Source organism: Trematomus bernacchii, unplaced genomic scaffold, assembly GCF_902827165.1.
Source record: "Trematomus bernacchii unplaced genomic scaffold, fTreBer1.1, whole genome shotgun sequence".
Classification (NCBI taxonomy): Eukaryota; Metazoa; Chordata; class Actinopteri; order Perciformes; family Nototheniidae; genus Trematomus; species Trematomus bernacchii.
This window is the reverse complement of record NW_022988103.1, coordinates 1161-27105: the sequence shown is the minus strand read 5'-3', so window position 1 is coordinate 27105 and position 25945 is coordinate 1161. Positions and strand designations below refer to the sequence as shown.

The following is a 25945-nucleotide window of genomic DNA, read 5'->3' as shown; positions in this document are numbered from 1 at the left end:
CTCGGACTCGGACTCGTGCATTTTTCCCCCCACGATGACTCGGACTCGACTTGTACATTGACGCTCCGACTTGGACTCGAGCAAGTTTTCTATGGAGTCTGATGTCCTCTATCCTGGCGTGTGCACCGGCTGCGAGGCTAGTTCACGTACTGGGCCCCGCTATTCCAGTCTAAAGATGTCTAGAGACACACCCCGCATCGTGCTGTATGCTTTCACACATTCTGCTTCCACATTGGAAAAGAGCAGCGCAAAATGCTCTATGTGGAAACAATATTGAAGAGAAGGCTCCGTAACACATTACTCTAAACATCGAGTTCAGACATATAGGCTGTCTTGAACACTATCATCAGAGTAACGTGATCTAATCAATAAATAAAGATTCAGCCGATAACACGAAAGCACACGGCTACTTAACATGCAGAATGACGTCATTTTGCATGCTAAGTAGCCATGTGCTTTCTGGGGCTAAATCTTTATCAGTAAACCGATTTAACCGGTAAAAGTTCCTTCAAAATAAGAGTCCCGATCTTATTACTATCAAAATAAAAGTGCAAAACGAAAACTTTACCATAGGAAAATATTGGCATACCTTTTAGAGAAGTGATTATATTTGTAACTCATTTTAAACATAGTTTATTTATATATAATAATAATAATAATAATATTAATATTAGTAATAAGCTTTATATTTGTATAGCACCTATTACAAGAATTGTAGCCAAACTCGCTTCACAGCAGTTCAATAGACAGATTAGTATAACATGACAGGATAAAAGCAATGTAGAGGAGCAGCTACATTTCAACACATATATCCACGAAGATTAATACATGAAGACTTGTGACTCGGACTTGACTTGGACTCTTCTTAGGTGACTCGGACTTGGACTCGGACTCGAACACAGGTAATGGTGACTCGGACTTGGACTCGGACTCGAACACAGGTAATGATGACTCGGACTCGGACTCGACTCGGACACTCCTTGGGTGACTCAGACTTGGACTCGGACTCGACTACGACTCTCCCTTGGTGACTCGGACTTGGACTCGGACTCGAAGAGTGGTGACTCGAGAGTGACTTGGACTCGTGTGTGTGTGTGTGTGGTGTGTGTGTGTGTGGTGGTGTGTGTGTGTGTGTGTGTGTGTGTGTGTGTGTGTGGTGTGTGTGTGGTGTGTGTGTGTGTGTGTGTGTGTGTGTGTGTGTTGGTGTGTGGTGTGTGTGTGTGTGTGTGTGTGTGTGTGTGTGTGTGTGTGTGTGTGTGTGTGTGTGTGTGTGTGTGTGTGTGTGTGTGTGTGTGTGTTAATAATTGAAATATCTATAATTGGCAGTTTAAACTTGTAAGTGGGTTACTGTGTGAAAGGTTGAGATTTAATTATGCAGCTTGCAGGCTGAGATTGTGTGTGTGTGTGTGTGTGTGTGTGTGTGTGTGTGTGTGTGTGTGTGTGTGTGTGTGTGTGTGTGTGTGTGTGTGTGTGTGTGTGTGTGTGTGTGTGTGTGTGTGTGTGTGTGTGTGTGTGTTGTGTGTGTGTGTGTGTTGTGTGTGTGTGTGTGTGTGTGTGTGTGTGTGTGTGTGTGTGTGTGTGTGTCTCACTGAACAGGCTGAGCACTTTGGTGGCAGAGGGGATCCACCAGGAGCACTTTGTGAGAGGAGGAAGTTCATCGGGCTCTGCAGGAAACAGACGAGTCGAGATGAACTGAAGGAGGCGCTCCACCAGCTGCCTGAAACGCCGCGCAGACAGCCTGACACACACACACACACACACACACACACACACACACACACACACACACACACACACACACACACACACACACACAGTTAGCATCCTGGCAGAGTCCAAACTGCTGGATCTGCAGAGTCACTGAAATAAACACGTGCTCAGAAATAGCCGCTGCACGGGAACATTTATTTTATATAGAACCTGTAATTTAAAGCAAATCACTCGATGTAAACTACACAAAGACCTATGTTTGATTCTGTCTCTACACAAAGGAGTACATGAAATACTTTTAAATGATTGTGACTTTAAATAGTGTTGGTTATTAGGGAATGCTTTTTGATACCACCTCTTGAAATACGAGCTGTAGACTGTAACAACTACATTTTAATATATATATAAACTGCCTGTGCTGGAGCACCTCTTTTCACCCTCTGTCTGAAACCAGAGCCCAGTCTGCTCTGTGATTGGTCAACCGCTTAGAGATGTCCCGCCCCTTAACGTACAATGTATTGGAGCTAGCTAATAGGAGCGTGATGTCACTATGTTACGAAAGGAAGAACAGGAGACGTACAATTCAATAAATACTCTTAATAAATGTTTCTTCAATTAGTACTTTTACTTCTAATACTTGAAGTATATTTTCCTGATCATACTTTTACTCAAGTACCATTCTCAATAGGGGCTTTCACACTGGAGTACTTTTCCCGTTTAGTTCCGATAGTTCCTGGAGTTTTGCGTTCACACCAAAAAGAGTACTTTGGTACTTTCCTGGGGAGAAAAAGTACCAATTTCTATTGGCTGGGCGAATTGCAAACCACGCCCCGTAAAACTCAGAAAAGTTTTGTGAAGCTGCCATTTTATTTGCTGGCATTAGCATTATTAGCATCAGCATTCGCCCAGCGCACCAACGGAGAGAGACTAACTTATGGCAACACAAATAAAACATGGGAGCGGTGGAGATGAGGAGGTGTCGGCGTTCTGGCGATTTACTCTGAAGGCTTCAGTAGAAGCTGCTGGGAGTCCCAGCAGCTTCTACTGAAGCCAGTCCCCAACTCCGGGGACTTCCGGCCGGGGACTCCGGGTGGCAGTATACACCGTGAAGTTGTTTGCCGCCTGCCAGTAAACCCAAAGCAGAAGAAGAAGAAGTGACGTCAGCGGCTCATTTTGCGTAATCTTCCCTCAGGGACTTAGGTGCCGTTTACACGAGGACAAAACTGCTTGTATCTGCATAGTTTCTCGTGCGTATAGCCCTATTATTTACACGAGGCCGATAGAAACTGACCCCACAAACGATAACGGGTCCCAAGGTGGATAGATTTGCAAACAAAACTCTCTGGGGGGTCAAACGAGTCCGTGTAATCACCTCTATACGAATATTTCCTGAAAAAATAACGATAGCCTCACCCCACCTCTCCCGACCTCTGCTGCTCACTGCTGTAGCATGGCCAGTAGCCATCTGTCACGATCAACTATCAAAAATAGCTGTGTTAATTAAATGCACAAGGGGTTCTTGAATGAAATAATATTATAAAAGGCAAACCAGAATTATTAACGCCCAATATACTCCTTAAACAAAATAAACAGAGTCAGATTTCATGCATTGATCCATTATATTGACAATTTTCCAGCCAAACAACACAAACAAAATTAAACAGTCCGCTCTGCGATACACCAAAATTGTCTTTACTGCCTAATCCAGGCCATTATTGTTCATTGCTCCTGCGCCCGTCGGCGGCAAAAAGAGAAATGTTTGTAGGCCTATTCAGGCTATAATCCACACAAAAAAAGGAAACACGAGGACCGGCGTGTCCCAGAGGAGCGATCTCACCCGGTGTTTGTAGAGAATATCTCTCTTTCTGAGCCGTCCTCTCCACGGAGACGTGCTTCTTGGTCGGTCGATGCAATATCCACAGATTCGGTTTCTTTCAGTTAACTTCCCCGTTGCATTTATCCATCTATTTACATGCTGAGGAAATTACTATATCCCGCTGAATACCAGCAATCGCCACACACACTTCCTCCTGTCAGTAGCTACTGCTAGTGCTACTGCTACTGACCATGCTACAGATATTAGTGCAAAATCTACAGCTCCTCTACCACAACCATCAGCAACAAGTGGACATGGAGAATTACATGAACTACATGTTGCTAAATACACCGCGGGGCTTAAACAGAAGGGTAGCCATGGCAACATTGTGGCGGGGCTGCTCGGGCTGCTCTTCTTCGCGGCTTTTGGTGTATTTTGGCGGAAGTTACAGCGCCACTTACAGTCCCGGCATATGTACTACAGCGTGTCCAGCGGCCTCGTTTGAACAGACACGTTAAATGAAACGTATGCATGTGAACGGAAGACTTTTTTGAAAACGCATACTGTGCATAAACGCAAACGTTCCCGTGTGCACAACGCCTAAGGCGTTATTCCGGTGTGAACGCGATCTGAACTGAGCTGGGAACTAAGTACGGCAAAGTACTTGGTGTGAAAGCGGCTAATGCAGGACTTTAACTTGTACTTTAGTGTATTATTCTACTGAAGTAAAGGATCTGAATACTTCTTACGTCTTTGTGTATATAACAATGAGTGTGATGATAATAGTCTATATGATGAAGCATATTTGAGGACGTAAGACACATGACCCTCCTCGAGTTAGAGAGGAAAAACGAGTGGGTTGTTAGGAAGAATCTGAGCGTCTGCAGTTGGTCAGGAGTTGTGGCTTTGCAGCAGAAGACCAGAGAGATTCATCAGAGCTGATTGGAGATGGAAACACTCTGAATGTACATCACACACTCCATCAGCAGCTGACAGGAGATAAAGAGCTCCACGTTGCTAACACAGCCTCACTAACATACTCCTCTCAGAGGGATTTATACTCCATTAAACATACGACTAAACCTGAGATGATATAACATATACGAAGATACAGAAAAAACCCCTTGGCTCGATTCCTACTGATGAAGAAAGAGATAGTGAAGAAGAGAAGAGGGTGAGAGGTCTATAGAGTGGCGAAGTCCCTCCCACTTACTTCCGGGGTATGGGACCTTATTTCGGAAAAATTATGCATTGAAGTCAATGGGGAGAGAAAACTTATCTTTCGATCCCGTTTGAATTGTGCCATGAATTACACATATGATGTTTGTCAAACTTAAAAAATCAATTTCCATGTCAAAAAAGTCACAGTTTGTCGTAAAACTGTTGAAATATAAGACTATGAAAAATACGTAACTAGAAAGACTACAAATCCCAGAGTCGCGTAAGTGATGTCACAATTGTTTTCCTCCACCATTCAGATACCTAAGATCAGCGCAATATAGATATAATCTATCTATATGGCGCTGGCTAAGATAAGATAACTTTAACAAGATGCCTGTGTGCTTAGTACCAGGTTGTTATCATACCAGCAATGGGTCTTGCTCGTTCTTTTGCTTCCCGTCTGATGAAACGACCAGGAGTGGCTTGATCAAGTTAGCTACCTAGCTAGTAGCTAGCACGTTAGTTAGCATTACAGCCTTGTCATTTTTATTAGCCTTAACATGAAGTAACATTAAGTAACCCAAAATGTTAAACAGTAAGAGTAGTAGTCATATTTCGTGAACCCTTTGAATAGTACTGTCACCGGTGTGATCATTCTATAATACACCATTTAATTCCGGGGGAGAAATGCTAACGCTAACGTTAGCATCGGCGATCTTTTCTACTTCATGCTATCTGCACAAATGGTTGACATTAAACATTAAAACGACCAGGCAGTTCAGAGAGAATCAAAGGAAGGCAGGCAGGCAGGCAGCTTTGCATGACATTCTTCAGGACGTGTTTCATTGTGGTGATAGTGAGGGTAGTCAATCGTTTGTGTTGACAAGACAGTAGTGACGGCCATCTTGGTGACGTGTGTTGTTCACCAGAGATGTAGTTCATTGAGCGTTTCACACAAACAAATGTGTTACTTCACAGTTTCACGACACATTATTATTTTTTTGACTTGCAAAATTATCTTTTAAATTGACAAACATCATATGTGTAATTCGTGGCACAATTCAAACGGGATCGAAAGATAATCTTTCTCTCTCCATTGACTTCAATGCATAACTTTTCCGAAATAAGGTCCCATGGAGGTCCACCGGAAGGGGAGGGACTTCGCCTCTCTATACAAGTAAGGAGAGCTAACTTTGATGCAAACAAACATCAAAAGTTCAAACTAGGGCTGCAGAATTATTAAAGTGTTATTGTGTACTGCTTTGTTATATCAAGAGTGCAGTGTGTGTGGTAAAGGCAACGTATGTGACAATCATATTGCAATTGTAATATCACAATACACACACACACACACACACACACACACACACACACACACTTACTTCTTCAGCCAGTGGACCAGGTAGTGGTGGTCGGCCTCGGACAGAGAGGAGATCTGCCTCAGGAGGTGAGCGTAGATCACATAGGTGCTGGTGCTGGAGTACTGCGGGTTCTACACACACACACACACACACACACACACACACACACACACACACACACACACACACACACACACATTAATCAGATCCAGCTGTGTTTAAATGGCTGTTGTTTTGTTTTGCTTTTCAGAGACGTGAGTCACTTTGAGAGTGAGAACACGACGCTCTCTGTGTGTTAGATTAATGTTTGGATGCAAAGGGAATAATAACACCTGACATAATAACTGAGATAATCCCAAAGAGGTCCATTTAGTCTTAACAGGGTGACATACACACACACACACACACACACACGAAGATAAATGAATGTGTAGCTTTCATAGTTTATAAAGGAGGGAGAGTCATCATCAGACAGGAAACCAGCAGTCCTCCACTCCAACATGACCTCCACACCATGTGTGTGTGTGTGTGTGTGTGTGTGTGTGTGTGTGTGTGTGTGTGTGTGTGTGTGTGTGTGTGTGTGTGTGTGTGTGTGTGTGTGTGTGTGTGTGTGTGTGTGTGTGTGTGTGTGTGTGTGTGTGGTTGGTTGGAAGACGAGGCGAGTCAAACGGGACAACATCATACTGTGTGTGGAGAGAGGGATCAGAAATAAGATGAAGCGGGATTTTATCAAATCAAAGAAAGGACACCACACACACACACACACACACACACACACACACACACACACGTAGGGAGGATACATATATAGCTAGCAAAATTGCTATATATTTGTAGTTTATTCAATTTTTTTTTACTACCACTTTTTTATTGTGAGTCCAGTTGATCTTTATACCAGGAAACCTTTGAGTGAGTTTTAGGGAGTTTCAGTCTCACCTGAACCAGAATGAAATACGCTCGCAGGTCGTCTTTTGTCCGAGGCCTGAAAACAAAACACACACAAAAAACATCTGGAATAAATCTCTGCCATTTAAAAAGTACTTTCCTGTTGTTATGTTGTGTCTGCAGGAACAAGGTACCTATGAACAGAGGAGGTAGAAGTACTCAGATCTGGTACTTGAGTAAAAGTAGAAGTACTCAGATCTTGTACTTGAGTAAAAGTACTCAGATCTTGTGCTTGAGTCAAAGTAGAAGTACTCAGATCTTGTACTTGAGTAAAAGTAGAAGTACTCAGATCTTGTACTTGAGTAAAAGTAGAAGTACTCAGATCTTGTACTTGAGTAAAAGTAGAAGTACTCAGATCTTGTACTTGAGTAAAAGTAGAAGTACTCAGATCTGGTACTTGAGTAAAAGTAGAAGTACTCAGATCTTGTGCTTGAGTAAAAGTAGCAGTACTCAGATCTGGTACTTGAGTAAAAGTAGAAGTACTCAGATCTTATACTTGAGTAAAAGTAGAAATACTCAGTTCTTGTACTTGAGTAAAAGTAGAAGTACTCAGATCTGGTACTTGAGTAAAAGTAGAAATACTCAGTTCTTGTACTTGAGTAAAAGTAGAAATACTCAGTTCTTGTACTTGAGTAAAAGTAGAAATACTCAGATCTGGTACTTGAGTAAAAGTAGAAATACTCAGTTCTTGTACTTGAGTAAAAGTAGAAATACTCAGATCTGGTACTTGAGTAAAAGTAGAAGTACTCAGATCTGGTACTTGAGTAAAAGTAGAAGTACTCAGATCTTGTACTTGAGTAAAAGTAGAAGTACTCAGATCTGGTACTTGAGTAAAAGTAGAAGTACTCAGTTCTTGTACTTGAGTAAAAGTAGAAGTACTCAGATCTTGTACTTAAGTAAAAGTAGAAGTACTCAGATCTGGTACTTGAGTAAAAGTAGAAGTACTCAGATCTGGTACTTGAGTAAAAGTAGAAATACTCAGTTCTTGTACTTGAGTAAAAGTAGAAATACTCAGTTCTTGTACTTGAGTAAAAGTAGAAATACTCAGATCTGGTACTTGAGTAAAAGTAGAAGTACTCAGATCTGGTACTTGAGTAAAAGTAGAAATACTCAGTTCTTGTACTTGAGTAAAAGTAGAAATACTCAGTTCTTGTACTTGAGTAAAAGTAGAAATACTCAGATCTGGTACTTGAGTAAAAGTAGAAGTACTCAGATCTGGTACTTGAGTAAAAGTAGAAATACTCAGTTCTTGTACTTGAGTAAAAGTAGAAATACTCAGATCTGGTACTTGAGTAAAAGTAGAAGTACTCAGATCTGGTACTTGAGTAAAAGTAGAAATACTCAGTTCTTGTACTTGAGTAAAAGTAGAAATACTCAGATCTGGTACTTGAGTAAAAGTAGAAGTACTCAGATCTGGTACTTGAGTAAAAGTAGAAGTACTCAGATCTTATACTTGAGTAAAAGTAGAAGTACTCAGATCTGGTACTTGAGTAAAAGTAGAAGTACTCAGTTCTTGTACTTGAGTAAAAGTAGAAGTACTCAGTTCTTGTACTTGAGTAAAAGTAGAAGTACTCAGATCTTGTACTTGAGTAAAAGTAGAAGTACTCAGATCTTGTACTTGAGTAGAAGTAGAAGTACTCAGATCTTGTACTTGAGTAAAAGTAGAAGTACTCAGATCTTGTACTTGAGTAAAAGTAGAAGTACTCAGATCTTGTACTTGAGTAGAAGTACTTAGTTACTTCCCAGCTCTGCCTGTGTATTGCCTCTGTAACCCTATGCATCCCAACATGTTGAAGACATGCCTCACCCCTTCCACTCCCTCAGCAGACTGTTGATGATTCCTTTCAGCACCGACTTCTGGATGTCCTGAGGCTGAGCGCAGAGAGAAACACGTTGAGAAGACAGAAGAGTCAAAACGCAGAGTAAACATGTGTATCTAATAGGGATGTAACGATACCAAAAACTCACGGTACGATAATATCGCGATAAAAAGTTCACGGTACGATATTTATCGCGATATTGAATAATAAATCTGATTTGTTGAGCATTTTAGTAGTATTTTAAAGTGTCAACAATATCTTAATCAGACCCTGCAATACAATAAATTAAGTTTCACTTTAGTTTTTCAAGTAACTCAACTCAAACTCACTCACTCACTCAGCATCATCAGACAGGTTTTTAGGAATATGAGCATGCCCACATTTCCAGGTAGGACCTGGGATGTTTGGGCGTTTACAATATCCCCTGCTGTGGAGAAAACTCTCTCGCTTGGTACTGATGTTGCTGGGACAGAGAGATATGCTTTGTCCATGGCTGACAGCAGTGGGTCAAACTGTGCATTGTCTCTCTTGGCTTATTGACAGGGCGAGATATACATATACTGTTGGTACTTGTCAATGTCTCTAGGTATGTAAATGTAGCCCTGTAAATGCGATGTCCTTTTGAGTTATCTGTTGTGTTATGTTCATGTTGTAACCTACTTGCTGCCATGTTGGACAGGTCTCTCTTGAAAAAGAGATCGATAATAATAGTCTTTTTTGTCAACAAGCCGAGGCGCAGCGGCAGTTGCACTCCCACTTGCAGCTTCTCGTTTTCTCACATGCTCTGGCAGCTAGCGCGTGCACGAGAGAGGGGAGGCACTTAGAGCGCGCTTGAGAGGGGAGGGGCTGCAGGCACGGCTGCAGAGAGTGGAAGCAGAGCGCTGAACACACACGGCTCTTATTAAAACAGCGCTTTCTCACCGGAGTACTTTTCCCCGTCATTCTTAAAGTACCGATACTAATGAAACGGAGGAATCGTAACGTTTTTAACGGCAGGGTATCGCGGTACCTTTCAAGTATCGGTACACCGTGCAACACTACAATGGGACCACCTGGTTAAATAAAGGTTTAAAAAAAAAAAAATGTGTTTAAAACATCTTTTTATAATTTTTTTTTAAAATCGCGGTAGATTTTGTCAGTCTCACGACGGTATTGAGACATTTATTTACCGCGATATCGCGATATTCGATATATCGTTACATCCCTAGTATCTAACCTTTACGTACTTACAGCTTGAAGGGTTTTAGGTTTAATTGATTTAAAGATAATTGATGATTGAATTATTTTTATATTTATTGAACATTCTACTTCTTTCTTCCCCTTTTACATTTCTTTTTAAACTCCAAAATGGAGCACTGATCCCATTACTTCTATTTCATTTAAGGGATTTTATTTAAATGAAATAACTTTAATACATTTTGGACATTTGATATATCGTCGCCAGATTGTAACTTGAATATTTGGCGAGAAAATAGATCACATCCTGTCATCTGTGTGTGTGTGTGTGTGTGTGTGTGTGTGTGTGTGTGTGTGTGTGTGTGTGTGTGTGTGTGTGTGTGTGTGTGTGTGTGTGTGTGTGTGTGTGTGTGTGTGTGTGTGTGTGTGTGTGTGTGTGCTTACCGTGCTGAGCAGGGCGTCGTAAACAGCGTTGACAAACTTGGCGTTGACTCCCGAGTCGTCGATGGTGTTGAAAGATGCGTTCGCCTCCCGCTGGGAAAAAATCAGAGAATTCAAAACAATGTCGGGAAGGAGGGAGAATGAGAAAAACATTTATGGTGGAAAAAAAACGTTCCCATCGTAAAAAATAAAGTTATAGTGTGTGGTGAAATTTTAACGGCATCTAAAACAGGCTGAGAGCCAGAGAGTGAGTGTGTGTGTGTGTGTGTGTGTGTGTGTGTGTGTGTGTGTGTGTGTGTGTGTGTGTGTGTGTGTGTGTGTGTGTGTGTGTGTGTGTGTGTGTGTGTGTGTGTGTGTGTGTGTGTGTGTGTGTGTGTGTGTGTGTGTGTGTGTGTGTGTGTGCCATACCTTGAAGGCAGCGTTTATTTCTATGAAGGAGTCGAAGGTGGTCAGGTAAAATTCGCGGACCTCCTTCCAGTCGCCTGATTGGACGGCTCGCTCCATGTCCTCTCTGGAAAAAGACACACAAAAAGAGACACACACACACACACACACACACACAAACAACAGAGTTGTAAGTGACCGAGTAAATGAAAAAAGAAATCTTGTTTTTTACAAGCGGTACACTTGTTGTTGTTGTTGTTGTGGTAATGGGAACTGACTGGAACTCTTTGGTGGTCTTGGTGCGGAGGGGGATGATTGGGTCGCAGGGGAACGGCGCTTTGACCTCAGCGGGGAGAGTGTCGATGGAGAGACGCTGCCTCTGACGAACATCGCTGCAGATGGGAGGCAAATCTCTCCCTGAGGAGGAAACACAAGAAACAATTAACTCAGAAAGGGGAAATCAATGAAACAAGTCAATCATTGTATAAGAGGACATATCCTGCTGATGTTCAGGTGTATATCAGTATGTAGTGTCTCTACTTTAAAGGGGACCTATCATGCAAAATGCACTTTTGTACGTCTTTTCTACATGAATATGTGTCCCCGGTGTTCCAGGGAACTCACCAAGTGTCAGAAAACACAACCCTCTCTATTTTCCTCCATACCCAAATCTCTAAAAAAGGGGCTGCAACAGATCTGATACAAACTGATCCAGATTTGAACACTGTCCTGACGTCAGGACGGTGGCGCTACGGCTATTGGGCCAACTCCACCAATCAGGAGGAGACAGCCACGGCCATTGCCGTTCGAAAGCGCTGGAGACGCTGTAGTACATATGCCAGGCCTGTAGGTGGTGCTGTTCTCACAGAATCTGCCCTTGCTAAAACAGAGCTAAAAAATGTCAAATTGAGCGAAATGAGGCATGGCTAAAATGCATGATCTGTTTGGTATTTTGAAAAAAAAAAAGTATAAATATGCCTTATATAGGTATGGTCCTACACTATATTATTATAATATAGCATGATAGGTCCACTTTAAAGAGTCCTCTCCTGCTGATGTTCAGGTGTATATCAGTATGTAGTGTCTCTACTTTAAAGAGTCCTCTCCTGCTGATGTTCAGGTGTATATCAGTATGTAGTGTCTCTACTTTAAAGAGTCCTCTCCTGCTGATGTTCAGGTGTATATCAATATGTAGTGTCTCTACTTTAAAGAGTCCTCTCCTGCTGATGTTCAGGTGTATATCAGTATGTAGTGTCTCTACTTTAAAGAGTCCTCTCCTGCTGATGTTCAGGTGTATATCAGTATGTAGTGTCTCTACTTTAAAGAGTCCTCTCCTGTTGATGTTCACGTGTATATCAGTATGTAGTGTCTCTACTTTAAAGAGTCCTCTCCTGCTGATGTTCAGGTGTATGTCAGTATGTAGTGTCTCTACTTTAAAGAGTCCTCTCCTGTTGATGTTCACGTGTATATCAGTATGTAGTGTCTCTACTTTAAAGAGTCCTCTCCTGCTGATGTTCAGGTGTATATCAGTATGTAGTGTCTCTACTTTAAAGAGTCCTCTCCTGCTGATGTTCAGGTGTATATCAGTATGTAGTGTCTCTACTTTAAAGAGTCCTCTCCTGCTGATGTTCAGGTGTATATCAGTATGTAGTGTCTCTACTTTAAAGAGTCCTCTCCTGCTGATGTTCAGGTGTATATCAGTATTGGAGGATGAAAAACGATTCAGGAATAAATTATGAAATGAATCAAAGCAGACACATCAAAACATCTGAAGAACTCTCAACGAACGACAGAGCGACAAGAAGACACACACACACACACACACACACACACACACACACACACACACACACACTTCAGACCATCCATCCCTCTTATAATTAGCCTCCTGTTGTCTCCATCTCCACGGAAACGAGGATCACCAGGTGCATTGTGGGTGCTCGTTCAGATAAAGGAGACAGATGTTACATCACAGGAGCAGATTTCTTTATATCTGAGTCTCCTTTAAATTATAATAGCCTTTATTCAAATATAATGTTGCTTTACTGTGTTTAAGTCCCCTGTAAAATAGTGTTTGACTCTTTTGTGACGTTTCCTATTACATTTCTTCGGTTTTTCATTCTCTGTGTGATAGGCAGTCTTATGTGTGTGTTCAAACAAACACAATAAATACGATAAACACAATAAATACATTAAATACAATAAATACATTAAATACAATAAATACAATAATTTCTAAATTAAAACAAATATAAAAATGAAAAATGATAATAAAATAAAACAATATAATAATAATACAAATAAAACAATACATCCTAAACTAACCCAAGATAAAATGGTATTTGTGTAAAATATTATAAGAATTGACTGTATAATCAAATCAGATATGACAATTACAATTAAAATTAAAATAACGAAGTTTAAAATCCTATTATATCCATGGAAACAGTTTCCTAGAAAAGGTGAATGAGTATGTTCGATATCCGTTCATGGGTTCCCGAAACAAATTCATCCTCAAATCTAAACACAAGATAGTGATAGACATTGATCAAAATGCAGAAATGAACGGGGATCATTTCTCCTCCTCTTCCTCTTCCTCCTCCTCATCCTCCTCCTCCTCTTTCTCTCCTCCTCCTCCACCTCCTCCACATCATCATCATCATCATCCTCCTTTGTCAACGTATGCATCATCCAATTAAGACCTGACACCAACAAGTGTTGGTTGCCATGACAGCCTTTAATCAAATTAGTCACCTTTAAGACCCCAAAGGACGACCCCCTCCCCCAACCTTTATTTAACAAAGCTGTGATGTCTGTTGATGACGGAAACCTTCCTCAAGTGTTGTCGTCGACCGTCGGCCATTCATTTAGGGACAGATTGAAATCCCTAAAGTTATTAGAATTGACGAATTGAATTACGTTTCTGAGGGGCTTCACGTGTTTAAAAGCTGGAGTTTTTTTCGCAAACTTGTCAGAACTGATGGAAAATTTGATAAATTAGGGGTCTTAATATCGTTGACTCTATAGGACCCCCAACCATGGATGTATAATAAGAACTGGATACAGCGTAGGAGGCGGAGTCTCGTTATTTCCTATGAGAGCTGCTCATTGGCTCATGAGGACAAAATGGCCCAACTTTTGAGAGAGTGAAACGTCACAGATTACCCATCATGCCTAGCTGTCAGAGCAGAAGAACCCGTATGTGCGCTCACAGAGCATGCGCCCCTTAAGCCCCACCCCCCGAACTCCCACTCTCGGCTCAGTAGAATGAATGGAGACAGAAAATAAATCTAGATTCGGCTTTTAGTGCATTTTACAACTTTAAGGACCGAATGATTCTAATAAGGGCCATAAAATAGTTCATCCTGGGTAGTTTATTTAGTTTAAAAAAATTATCCGCTGATTTACAGACGTCTCTTTCCCCATGTTAGTCAATGGGGAAAAGTCTTTCTGGACCCAGTGACTGATACTGAAGTTGCAGTACCGCCGTTTGGACACAACGAATATTTTCATCAGAGTCCAGCGCACTTCCTGGGGGCTTGCCCCCAACACATTTGCTAAAATGGAGCCCCTCGTTGTGGTTTCACCTACAGGTCTGAAATATGGTAGACATATGAAGCACCGTGAGACGCACAAAAAAGCCTCTTGGCGTCATATCGTAAACCCAACAGGAAGTCGGCCATTGTAGTTGGAAACTTACCAAAAATGTTTTATGGGCTTATTTTAACAATGTGATCACATGACAAGCTTCTTTGAGTTTTTAGAAAAGCGCTATATAAGTGTCATGTATTATTATTATTACATTACATTGCATTTAGCTGACGCTTTTATCCAAAGCGACTTACAATAAGTGCATTCGACCAACAAGATACAAACTTGAAGAAAACAGAATCATATAAGTACATCAGGTTTCATAGAGCTAAAACATTTCAAGTGCTACTCAACTAGCTTTAGATAAGCCAGTCCTTTATTAGTATAAGTGCTTTGTTAGCAATTCTTTGCTAAAGTATTATTATTATGACTCCTTCTGATGTTACTGCAGATCTTATGTAAGCTAGCTAGCTAACGTAGCTAACCTAGTCATTTCAGATACAAGACAAACACTTACGTAGAGGAAGACAGGGATGTTTAAAAGAGAGCCAAACCGAGACAGTAGATTACCTTTAAATGTTTAATCAATTTTCTGCTATTTCCCCCTTTCCAATACGCCCCAGTTTCCCTGCTGAGACCAGTAGTTTTTAAAACACAAGACAAGCTCACTATTTCTACAAAAGGTGTCGTTGTTGTTTTTATATCTTGATGTGAAGCCTCAGCACATGAAACCATAACAATACAAACCTCCTCTAATACGTTACAGATGAAGTGGCTAATTGTGGTGAATTTCCAGCAGCCGGACGACTGTGTGTGTGTGTGTGTGTGTGTGTGTGTGTGTGTGTGTGTGTGTGTGTGTGTGTGTGTGTGTGTGTTTTCACTTTCATATGGTTTTCATTTGGGGCGGAGGTTTGCATAATTATTCTGGCATCGGAGCCGTGGTGACAAGTGGCTGGTGAGCGTTCTCACGGCAGTCAGAAAATAACCTCGCCTTCAACAGGAAGTCACGTTCCCTTTAATCTAAAAAACGCTGACGGAGGATAAACAAAATGTCGCCTCATGACATGTTGGTCACCTTTTATTTATATGTTTGCTTTCATTAAGGGTCCTTTCTGTCTAAAAACACAGTAATTTCAACCTAGAATTCAGAGTTTCTTCTCGAGCTGTGAAATTGAAAATAGACGCTTAATTTCAGCCCCATAAAAACGCCTCTCACGGTCTAATTAGCAGTTTGTGACCGTGTGATTTTCTGCATGCTGTGAGATTATTTCAGTGGAAAGCTTGAACAGCTTTACTTAGTCTTCACTCACTGAGAACTTTCCGTTGAGGAGACGCTGCCATGTTAGCAGCTCAACATAAACAGAGAGAGAGCACATACATCAAGCGTAGTGTAAACAGAGGAAGTCACACATCATTACGTCCTGCAGACAGTGAACGCACCACAATGACACACTGCATATAGTATACTGAGGCAAAGAAAGAAAGTACTGTTGCATTAAAGTCCTTATACTGTATGATTTGATGCTACATGCTAGGTGTTGAGATGAAATTCTACAATGTTTATACACTTATTTTTCCCGGTACAGATGTAATGTGTCTTGTTTTGGGTACTAAGTTGATTCATGGCTAATGTTGGGCTATAAAGGAACTACAGCACGGTCACATGACTTCACGTCACCACCGCTAAGCTAAAGGTGGCTAATGTTGGGCTATAAAGGAACTACAGCACGGTCACATGACTTCACGTCACCACCGCTAAGCTAAAGGTGGCTAATGTTGGGCTATAAAGGAACTACAGCACGGTCACATGACTTCACGTGACCGACCGCTAAGCTAAAGGTGGCTAATGTTGGGCTATAAAGGAACTACAGCACGGTCACATGACTTCACGTCACCCCCGCTAAGCTAAAGGAGGCTAATGTTGGGCTATAAAGGAACTACAGCACCGTCACATGACTTCACGTCACCACCGCTAAGCTAAAGGTGGCTAATGTTGGGCTATAAAGGAACTACAGCACAGTCACATGACTTCACGTCACCACCCCTAAGCTAAAGGTGGCTAATGTTGGGCTATAAAGGAACTACAGCACGGACACATGACTTCACGTCACCACTGCTAAGCTAAAGGTGGCTAATGTTGGGCTATAAAGGAACTACAGCACAGTCACATGACTTCACGTCACCACTGCTAAGCTAAAGGTGGCTAATGTTGGGCTATAAAGGAACTACAGCACGGTCACATGACTTCACGTCACCACCGCTAAGCTAAAGGCGGCTAATGTTGGGCTATAAAGGAACTACAGCACGGTCACATGACTTCACGTCACCACCGCTAAGCTAAAGGAGGCTAATGTTGGGCTATAAAGGAACTACAGCACGGTCACATGACTTCACGTCCCCACCGCTAAGCTAAAGGTGGCTAATGTTGGGCTATAAAGGAACTACAGCACGGTCAAATGACTTCACGTCACCCCCGCTAAGCTAAAGGTGGCTAATGTTGGTCTATAAAGGAACTACAGCACGGTCACATGACTTCACGTCACCACCGCTAAGCTAAAGGAGGCTAATGTTGGGCGCGATGATGTTTAGTCGTCTCCTTTAGACCCTTGTTAGCAATCGAAGTAGATAATTATTGTCTGACTCACCGTGTCGGAGCCACTGGTTGCCGCTCAGAGTTCCCGTCATGAATCCTCCTCGCCCCGCGGCGTCTCTTCTCTGGTTCAGAGTGGAAATGAACGTTCCCAACGACGGAAACGGCTGCTTCGCTCCTCGCCCGAAACCCTGGAAGAACAGGAAGAAGCCATCATCACCACGAAGAGCAGAGAAGAGTTTCTAATGAGGCTTTATATCAATCAATTAAACGTTATTCATAGAGCACTTTATTTACACAAAAAGGTAAAACTAAGTCACAGATAACTTTGTGACTGATCAAAATAATTAACACCAATAGGAGTCAATAAACCGAACACTGAATAAAACCAGAATCAAATAAACACAATTAAATTCAAAGCTAAATTAAAAAGTTGAGTTGAGAGTAAACAACATGAATAAAATAATAAAAGGAAAATAAAAATAAGAATAAAAAAGGAATCAAATAACAATTAAATAACAACAAAAATAATAAGATAAGAATAAATACAACTAAATGGCATCTAAATTAAAATACATTTTAAAATACGTCCTCCCAGTTGCCCACAAAGTGAAACTCACTACTCTCTAGATATTGAGGTTTCTCACCAGAACAAGAACTCCTGAAATCAATCCAGACGTCCAATAAAATAAAATCTATCTCCTGTAATATTTACTTCATCACCTGCTGCTCTTTCACACCTCTGCACAATGAAGCTGAACCCCAAGAGCAAGAAGAGGAAGAGGAGGAGTTTAGAAGGAATGATAGAAGGTGAGATGGTTAGAAAGTGAAGAGAAGAATAAGAAAAGGACTTGAATCATGTGAGTAAACAAGAGAGATGGAGAGTTCATCAAGAGGAGGAGAGGCTTTGGAAAATCAACAGATGCACAGCAGCCGCTACTGACAGCACACACACACACACACACACACACACACACACACACACACACACACACACATACACACACACACACACACACATACACACACACGATCAGAGTGCAGCTGCAAATAAAACCAGAATTAAAACAACATTTGGGAAAGTTCCATTCTCTTTTTGTGGAGGGAACCAGGGAGATGCTTCCTCAATCACTTCACCAATTGTTCTTCTGTTGTACCCATAAACAAAAAAGGGCGATGACAGAATTATAGGAGATATCAGAGAGGCGGAAAGAACATCAGCACTAGACTAAACAAATTCAAGATTCCTGGACTGAAATATTTTATAGAAATTTTGTTTGGAAATGTGTGTTATTGAGATTTTTAAAACCCTGAAACAGCAGCTGTTTTACTTTCTGTCTCAGGTACGAAACACCCTTCAGTGAACACCAGCTGTCTTCAATACTCCTGTTTCTTATTGGTCCGCGATGCAATGACAGCCCGCTGTATGTCGGAGCTTTTCTTTAGACAACCTTTGAGCCTGAATTTCCTCAGATGTAAAACTCGAGGGACGCGGAAACTTCTAAGGAGCTGCAGAAAGTGAACGCATGCAGACACTTTATGACATTTCCAGACTGTCTGAGCAATGACAGACAAAAAAAACATCTGCACATTCCTACTGCCTGACACAATGGAGATGACATCAAGCAACCAGCGAGAGGCAACAGTATAGCTCACACACACTGTTTAATGAACATATGGGTTCACCTGCTGAATTAAGAACAGAACAAATGAAGCAAAGAAAGTGAAAACCATGAAGCAGATTCAGAAAGTAGAAGAATAGATTCACTCTTAAAGTATTAGAGAACAGAACAGCTGACAGAGAAGAGACAACATCTGATCCTTTACAACAAACACTATATGCTCCTTTTAGGTTTTTACTAACACTGTAATACTACTAGTGATCCACCATTATTGGAAATACAACATTTAAAAACACAGAGGTTACATCATCAAAAGCTGCTGCAGGGGCATCACTTTTTCCACACGGAGAAAACTAAAAGACTAAATCATCTTAAAGAGGACCTACTAGGATTGTCCCTCTCCTGTTCTATGTGTTTCAGTGCATGTAAATCAGGGGGGTCAAAGTCAATTTCATCACGGGCCACATCAGCATTATGGTTGCACTCAAAGGGCCGGTTGTAACTTTAAGACTATATAAAAATACATATATAAATATTTAATATATATAAAATAATGTTATTGCCCCTGCATTGGATTGTTATCGGATAGGGTAATAACTTCATAATTAACTAGGTCTGAAAGCAGAAAGTCTAGGGCAAATAATTGCAAGTCTCTTCAGTGAGAATGTCACAAAATGATTTAAAAAGAAAAACCAAATTCTGAAGAAAAAAAGTCGGAACAAAAAGTGAAATTTTGGAGAAAAAAAGTGACATTTTGAAAAATAAGTCAAATTCTGAGAAAAAGGCAAATTCTAAGATAAAAGGCATATTTAAAAAAAAAAAAGGCAAATTCTGAGAAAAAAGTCAAATTTGAAATGCATTGTGGGACATGTAGTTTAAGGGCAACGTGCTTCTGTAAATCGGCATGTAACCGTATAATAAACATATCATATTCTTTCAGAGCTGTTGTGGGGTCACAGAAAATGAAGTCACGGGCCGGATTCGGCCCCCGGGCCTTGAGTTTGACACCCCTGATGTAAATGGTCTGCAAAGGCTAAAATCCCTGTGTTTACTTCCAGAACATAGTGACATCACTGTGTAGCACTCACGCTCCTATTAGCTAGCGCACATGGTACGTGATAGGCTAATGCTGCGTTCACACCGGACGCGATGCGACTATTCGCTTCGCTCTAATCGCTCCTATCGCATCGCTCTAAACGCTGGAGGTTCACCGCGGCTGCCAGCTGTGTTTACTCGCATCATTCAAACAAGACGCGCTGGCTCGGGAGCTACAACTACAACAAATGAACATATTTTACCGTGATTAAATTGTAATACACGTTTCTAAATGATGCCGAAGTAACAACATACTGATACCGGTTAGTAACAACCATGAATTAATGCTTTGACAAGTCTGCAGACAAGACGGCAGGCAAAACACCTTTTAAAATGCTTGTTTTCTGAATGAAGATCGGGTCGACCAGGCTAAGCTAACGTTGTATATGCTCATTCCACACTCATAACAACGGCCTACAGACATAAATAAGCAGCGACTGTATTCACCATGGCACAGACAGTCTGTGGTTTGTACTTGTTTAACTTTTGTCCAGTTTCTGAACGGATATGAGGAGCTGTGAGCTCTGTGTGCTAACTGCTAACAGCTAACGGCTGATGTTGTGTGGTTGAACGTCAGTGACGGCGGCTGAGATCCTCACCGCTGATTGGCTTCCGCGAGAACGCGTCACGTGAATTTGACGCTCGAGTTGAAAAAATTGAACTCTCGCGTTTAACGCGGTACCGTTCAATCGCCTCAATCGTGTGATTCGCGCTGCGTCCACCGCTTCATGCGCGCCGTCGGAGCGAATTCGCGTCTGTCCACGTCTCTGCATTGACTTTACATGTAATCGCGCCGCCCCCAAACGTCGCATCGCGTCCGGTGTGAACACAGCATAAGGGGCGGGACATCTCTAATGGCGCATTTCCACCACACGGTCGGCCTCGCTCGGTACTGCTAGGCCGCGTTGGGCCTTGTTAGGGCCGGCTCACTTCATGCTGCGCTTCCATTACAGTTTAGGAACTGGGGTAGTTACTATAGTAACGCAGTGTAGGCGGAGCCGTGACGTCATCTTCAATGAGAACCCCAGAAAAACAACATCAGCCGTTAGCTGTTAGCACTCAGAGCTCACAGCTCCTTATATATGTTCAGAAACTAGACAAAAGTTAAACAAGTACAAACCACAGACTGCCTGTGTCATGGTGAATACAGTCGCTGCTTTATTTATGTCTGTAGGCCGTTGTTGTGAGTGTGGACGGTCGGAGCATATACTGCGTTAGCTTAGCCAATCTCCATCTAGAAAACACGCATTTTAAAAGGTTTTTCGCCTGCCGTCTGTCTGCAGACTTGTCAAAGCATTAATTCATGGTTTTTACTAACCGGTATCAGTATGTTGTTACTTCGGCATCATTTTGAAACGTGTATTACAATTAAATCACGGTCAAATATGTCCATCTTGTTGTAGTTGTAGCCCCCTTGCCAGCGATTCTCTCTCTAGTTTAGCATACTCAGCCCGACTCAGCCCTGTTTGTTGGCCACGATAGAACCACGATTTTGTCGGGCCAGAAAAAAGGTGAAAAAGTAACCCCGCAAGCGCAACCAAAAACGGGCCCGGCACGACACGGCACGCTTAAACCGCGCCATGGTGGAAATGCCCCATTAGTGGTTGACCGCCATCAAAGTACTTTTATTTTTGATACTTGAAGTACATTTAGCTGATAGTACTTCTTTAAGTTGTATTATTCTGAAATGTGCAGAATGAGTAATTTTGTACTTTATTTTGAAATCAAGACTTTTACTTGTAATTTAGCGTTTTTACATCATAGTATTTGTACTCTTACTTAAAGGTGGGGTAGGTAATTTTGGAGAAACCAGCTCGAGTGCGCTAGAATTTGAAAATACACAGCCGGAAAACATCTGCCACTTCCTTACAGAGCCCCTCCTCCAACACACACGAACGCGCACATGACCAATGAGGGCACGAGATAAGTTTGTGCACAGATGGAAGGCTGACAGGCAGGTAGGCCATCCAGTTATTTTAGCCGGGCCGGCTAAAATGATTGGTCGTGCTTTTTACAGTACTACAGCTTCCACAGATGAAATTTTGTATGTATTTGTTGTCAAAGCACTTTGATATTCATTGCTATCGGGATGTTAAGAGCATTCCATGGAATATAACAAAAAGTGTATCTGAAATAAATTACATACCCCACCTTTAAGTAAAGGATCAGATTACTTTATTCAACACTGCTAATTCATATCCATGTATCACATAGTGGTGTTTTCCGTTTTCATTTTTGATCCATTAGCGCGTTCTTAAAATCAATGCTAAACGTGTTTCATCCATTTTTATCGGATTATAATTAAGTTCCCTCTTGATGCATGCTTTAGCTTTATTTACTGCTAATTGTAATTAGAAACGTGTTTATTCTGAAAATTGTTACTGTTTTTTTTCCAATTTGAGATATAGTGCATTGTTATCACAAACACATGTTCTGAGATATTAGAGAGAAAATCACTTTGTTAGGAGATAAAACGTGTTTTCTTACAGCAGGAGCGGAGCTGTGGTAAATCGGAGGAAGCCTCTCTCGTTCCCTCTCCAAGTGTTCCCCATCCATCCTCTCGGTGTGGAAGAAATGGAGAAAGTTGTTGTGTTTTTATTTCCTGGAAAGCCTCAGTCTGACTTTCTGCTCATTTTTTTACCGGAGCCAAAATCGGACCCCGAGGAACCATCAAAGTGCTCCGTTCCTTTCTCTCTCAGATCCGGGAGAATCACATCCTGGAGAGCCGGAGTGAAATCTACCTTCGTCGCGCAGGTGGGCTCTCCTTTACGCACGGTCTCACGCGTAAACGTTTCCAAAAAAAGCGGTGCGTAAAGAAAGAGCCTTTAAAGAGTTATTAATGTTGTTGTTTTGGTTTTAAAAAGAGGTTTTAACACTCGGTCATGGCGAGGTTCTGCTTCCTCCCCCACTCCTCCTCCCTCTCTCTCTCCGGAGCTGAGTCGTCTGTCAGGGAAGGAGCAGAGCTGCGGGCCGGCGCCATGTTTGAAGGTGGAGGAGGAGGTGCCAAACACACACACACACACACACACACACACACACACACACACACACACACACACACACACACACACACACACACACACACACACACACACACACACACACACACAGAGAGAGAGAGAGAGAGAGAGAGAGACAGAGAGAGAGAGAGAGAGACGGGAAATGAGAGCTTTTGGATTCACAATAAAAGAGGGAGCTTTGAAAGAAAGGAAATAAAATAAAATTTATAAAAAGAAGGGAAGCCATTTGTTTACTTCCTGTCTGTCTTCTTCTGCTGTTCCCTTTAGTTCTTATTATCCTTTTTTATTTGTACTCTATCCTGTTCTATTCTACCTCCCTCAGTAGGACTTTTATTTTGAAAGTTCTGACAGGAAGTGTGTGGCCCTGCTGCAGTTTAACTTCTGTCCATAATTAGTGAGAAACAGGATCTGGGCGGCAGGCCAACTCTCACTGCACATAAAGAAACTGGTGTGTGTGTGTGTGTGTGTGTGTGTGTGTGTGTGTGTGTGTGTGTGTGTGTGTGTGTGTGTGTGTGTGTGTGTGTGTGTGTGTGTGTGTGTGTGTGTGTGTGTGTGTGTGTTGTGTGTGTGTGTGTGTGTGTGTGTGTGTGTGTGTGTGTGTGTGTGTGTGTGTGTGTGTGTGTGTGTGATTTCCCGGTAAAGTTGAGATCATCTGAACTCTGGTCTGGTTTTCTAAGAACAGCCTCAGTGTTTCTGCAGGTCCTTAAAAAGCCTGGAAGACACTTTTGGACCTGCTCGTTTGTCAATAGGTGGATTTAGAACACGAGGCACTTGTTATTAGAATAACATCACTCGTATTATAATGACCTCAGAAACGCACAGACATGAACTGGAAAGGCCATATACTGTTGTTCTGTTAAGAGTGAGTCGCACAGATAATGTCTCAGTGAAACGTTTTCATTGTTATGTAACACTGAATATTTCATTTTCTGACGCATGTGTTGCTGTTCAGGGAAAAGGCTGTTCTTGTAGCTTTAACTCACTTTCATTTATTCATTTTGGGAATTATCGTAAGCATCAGCTTTTCTAAAATTGGCTCCGTTCAAGCTCAGTTTGTTTTTTGAGCTCAGGCCGACCTGCAGTCGTGTGTGTGTGTGTGTGCGTGTGTGTGTGTGTGGGGGGGGGGTCTGTGTTTTTGTTATGGCAGATGTGTTTTGCTTCAGATTTATTGCGTCTAGGCCTCAAACTCCTCGTCTCCGCTGCCCTGTGCACCTGATGTGGAAACACAACGTTTTTTGTCATGTGGTGTAAACAGCAGCTACACTTAAATTAGAGTTTGTAGTAAACACACACACACACACACTCTCTCTCACACACACACACACACACACACACACACACTCTCTCTCTCACACACACACACACACACACACACACACACACACACACACACACACACACTCATTATGATTATGAGATCCTGTTTGACTTCTTTCAAACACAGCAAGAGAGCTAGGATTTAAACCTGCTTGTTCTTGTCCGTACAGTATGGAGGATAGAACAGTGAATGAATGCTAAACCCTGATATGACTGGTCTCAAAGCTTTGAATGTGTTTTTGTTTGTGAGCCTGAAATCTGGTCTGTGGTTAACAAGAGCTGAAGAGATTTTAACATTTTGTTATACGACACAAAATATGTCAGTAAATACTTTTATTTGAAAACACATTTTATTCATTATTTTGACTTTTACAGAATTCAGACTTTCTACCCAGAATTTTGAACTTTTCCAGGAAATCAGATTTTTTCCAAGAACTTTGACTTTTTTCTGAAAATAAAAAAACATTTCTCAGAATTTCTACCTTTTTCAGTCTCGTGACTTTTCTCAGTATTTTTGACTTTTCTTTTAGATTTCATTTTCTTTTTCAGACTTTCTTTCTCAATATTTTGACTTTTTCTCAGAAGTCTGACTTGGACTTGCAGACAGATAACATCCACTAAATGACATGTATCCAGTTTCCTGGCTGACTACCTCTCACTAACATACTGCTGAACACTCTATAGGAGCCTTTGGCAGAGAGGAAACCCGGCAGTATTTTTAACCCACACAAGCATCAGAGCTGCTGACCTACACAACTTTCTAAAGTCTGGGCACTCCAGGAGAAAATTGCCCCAAAAAAAAGAAGAAAAACAGAAACCTGCCTCCGGGTTTTCCACAAAGATCCTAAAGAAGTTCCTGAACAAGAAGAGACAAAGATTTGATGCTCAGAACAAACTGAATATCTGTCTCTTCATTCACCCAAGATGCAAACATATTGATTTGTTTATGAGTAAAAAAACAACTTGGCCAAAAGCTATATTTTCACTGTGGTCCTCTGTGGAAAGGTGTCCAATCCAGGTGTAGAGGATACACATATAATCTTGATTTCTTTTTTTCTAAGGTCACATTGTTCTGTTGTCTTACATAATACACTTACAACAACAACATGACAACATCTTATTGATATTTCTGTTCTCTTGTATTTGTTAGCTTGGCTCCAAAAGTAACGGAAAGTAATCAGATTACAGGTAGCTAGTGATTATAACAGATTACAGTTCTAACCCTGCTAAAACACACATGTTGAGCTTCCTCTGGTGGTGTTTGTGTGAAAGCAGGATTTGTCTGTTAGTTTGAACTGATGTGAGAACGCAGAGGGAGGAGAGGCATCTGTTGTCAGGAGGAATATTTGGTTTGATTCATAGCAACGCCTCAAAGTGTGTGTGTGTGTGTGTGTGTGTATGTGTGTGTGTGTGTGTGTGTGTGTGTGTGTATGTGTGTGTGTGTGTGTGTGTGAGTGTGTGTGAGAGAGAGAGAGAGAGAGAGAGAGAAGAAGGAACATCTGGGAGAGAGACTTTTTGGCAAGAACACACACACACGCCTTTCCTCAAAAACCTGAGTGCAGAGGGAGAGAGAGGTTACTGTAGTTCAACTGAGTGTGTGTGTGTGTGTGTGTGTGTGTGTGTGTGTGTGTGTGTGTGTGTGTGTGTGTGTGAGGAGGAGGAGGGTGAATGGCATGGCGCACACATTTTCTGCAAACGAGGGTGTGTTTCTGTATCTGTTCTGTACACAGCAGTATGTATTAAAGGAATGTAAATATGATAATAAAAGTGACAATCCAATAAGGGAAAAAACATCAAACGTAAGAGAAGATAATTGATGAAAGACTGTATGAAAACAATTGAGAAATCCAAAATAAATGAACAATAAAAAGACACAGCATATTTGCTCAGGCTGGA

General features: G+C 41.6%; 1 protein-coding gene across 1 annotated transcript in view; it reads right to left on the bottom strand.

Annotated features, from left to right (window-relative positions):
- The window catches only part of LOC117475721 (probable E3 ubiquitin-protein ligase HECTD2), a gene marked incomplete at its 3' end in the record, with an annotated part of 32784 nt that extends 10069 nt beyond the window's left edge, over positions 1-22715 (bottom strand). The window contains 9 exon segments of the mRNA XM_034122036.1: positions 1590-1738; positions 6070-6179; positions 6985-7030; positions 8801-8865; positions 10434-10523; positions 10839-10941; positions 11093-11231; positions 17051-17186; positions 22200-22715. Of these exon segments, the coding sequence (XP_033977927.1) occupies positions 1590-1738; positions 6070-6179; positions 6985-7030; positions 8801-8865; positions 10434-10523; positions 10839-10941; positions 11093-11231; positions 17051-17186; positions 22200-22268 (907 nt within the window).
- Positions 22716-25945: the final 3230 nt, after the last annotated feature.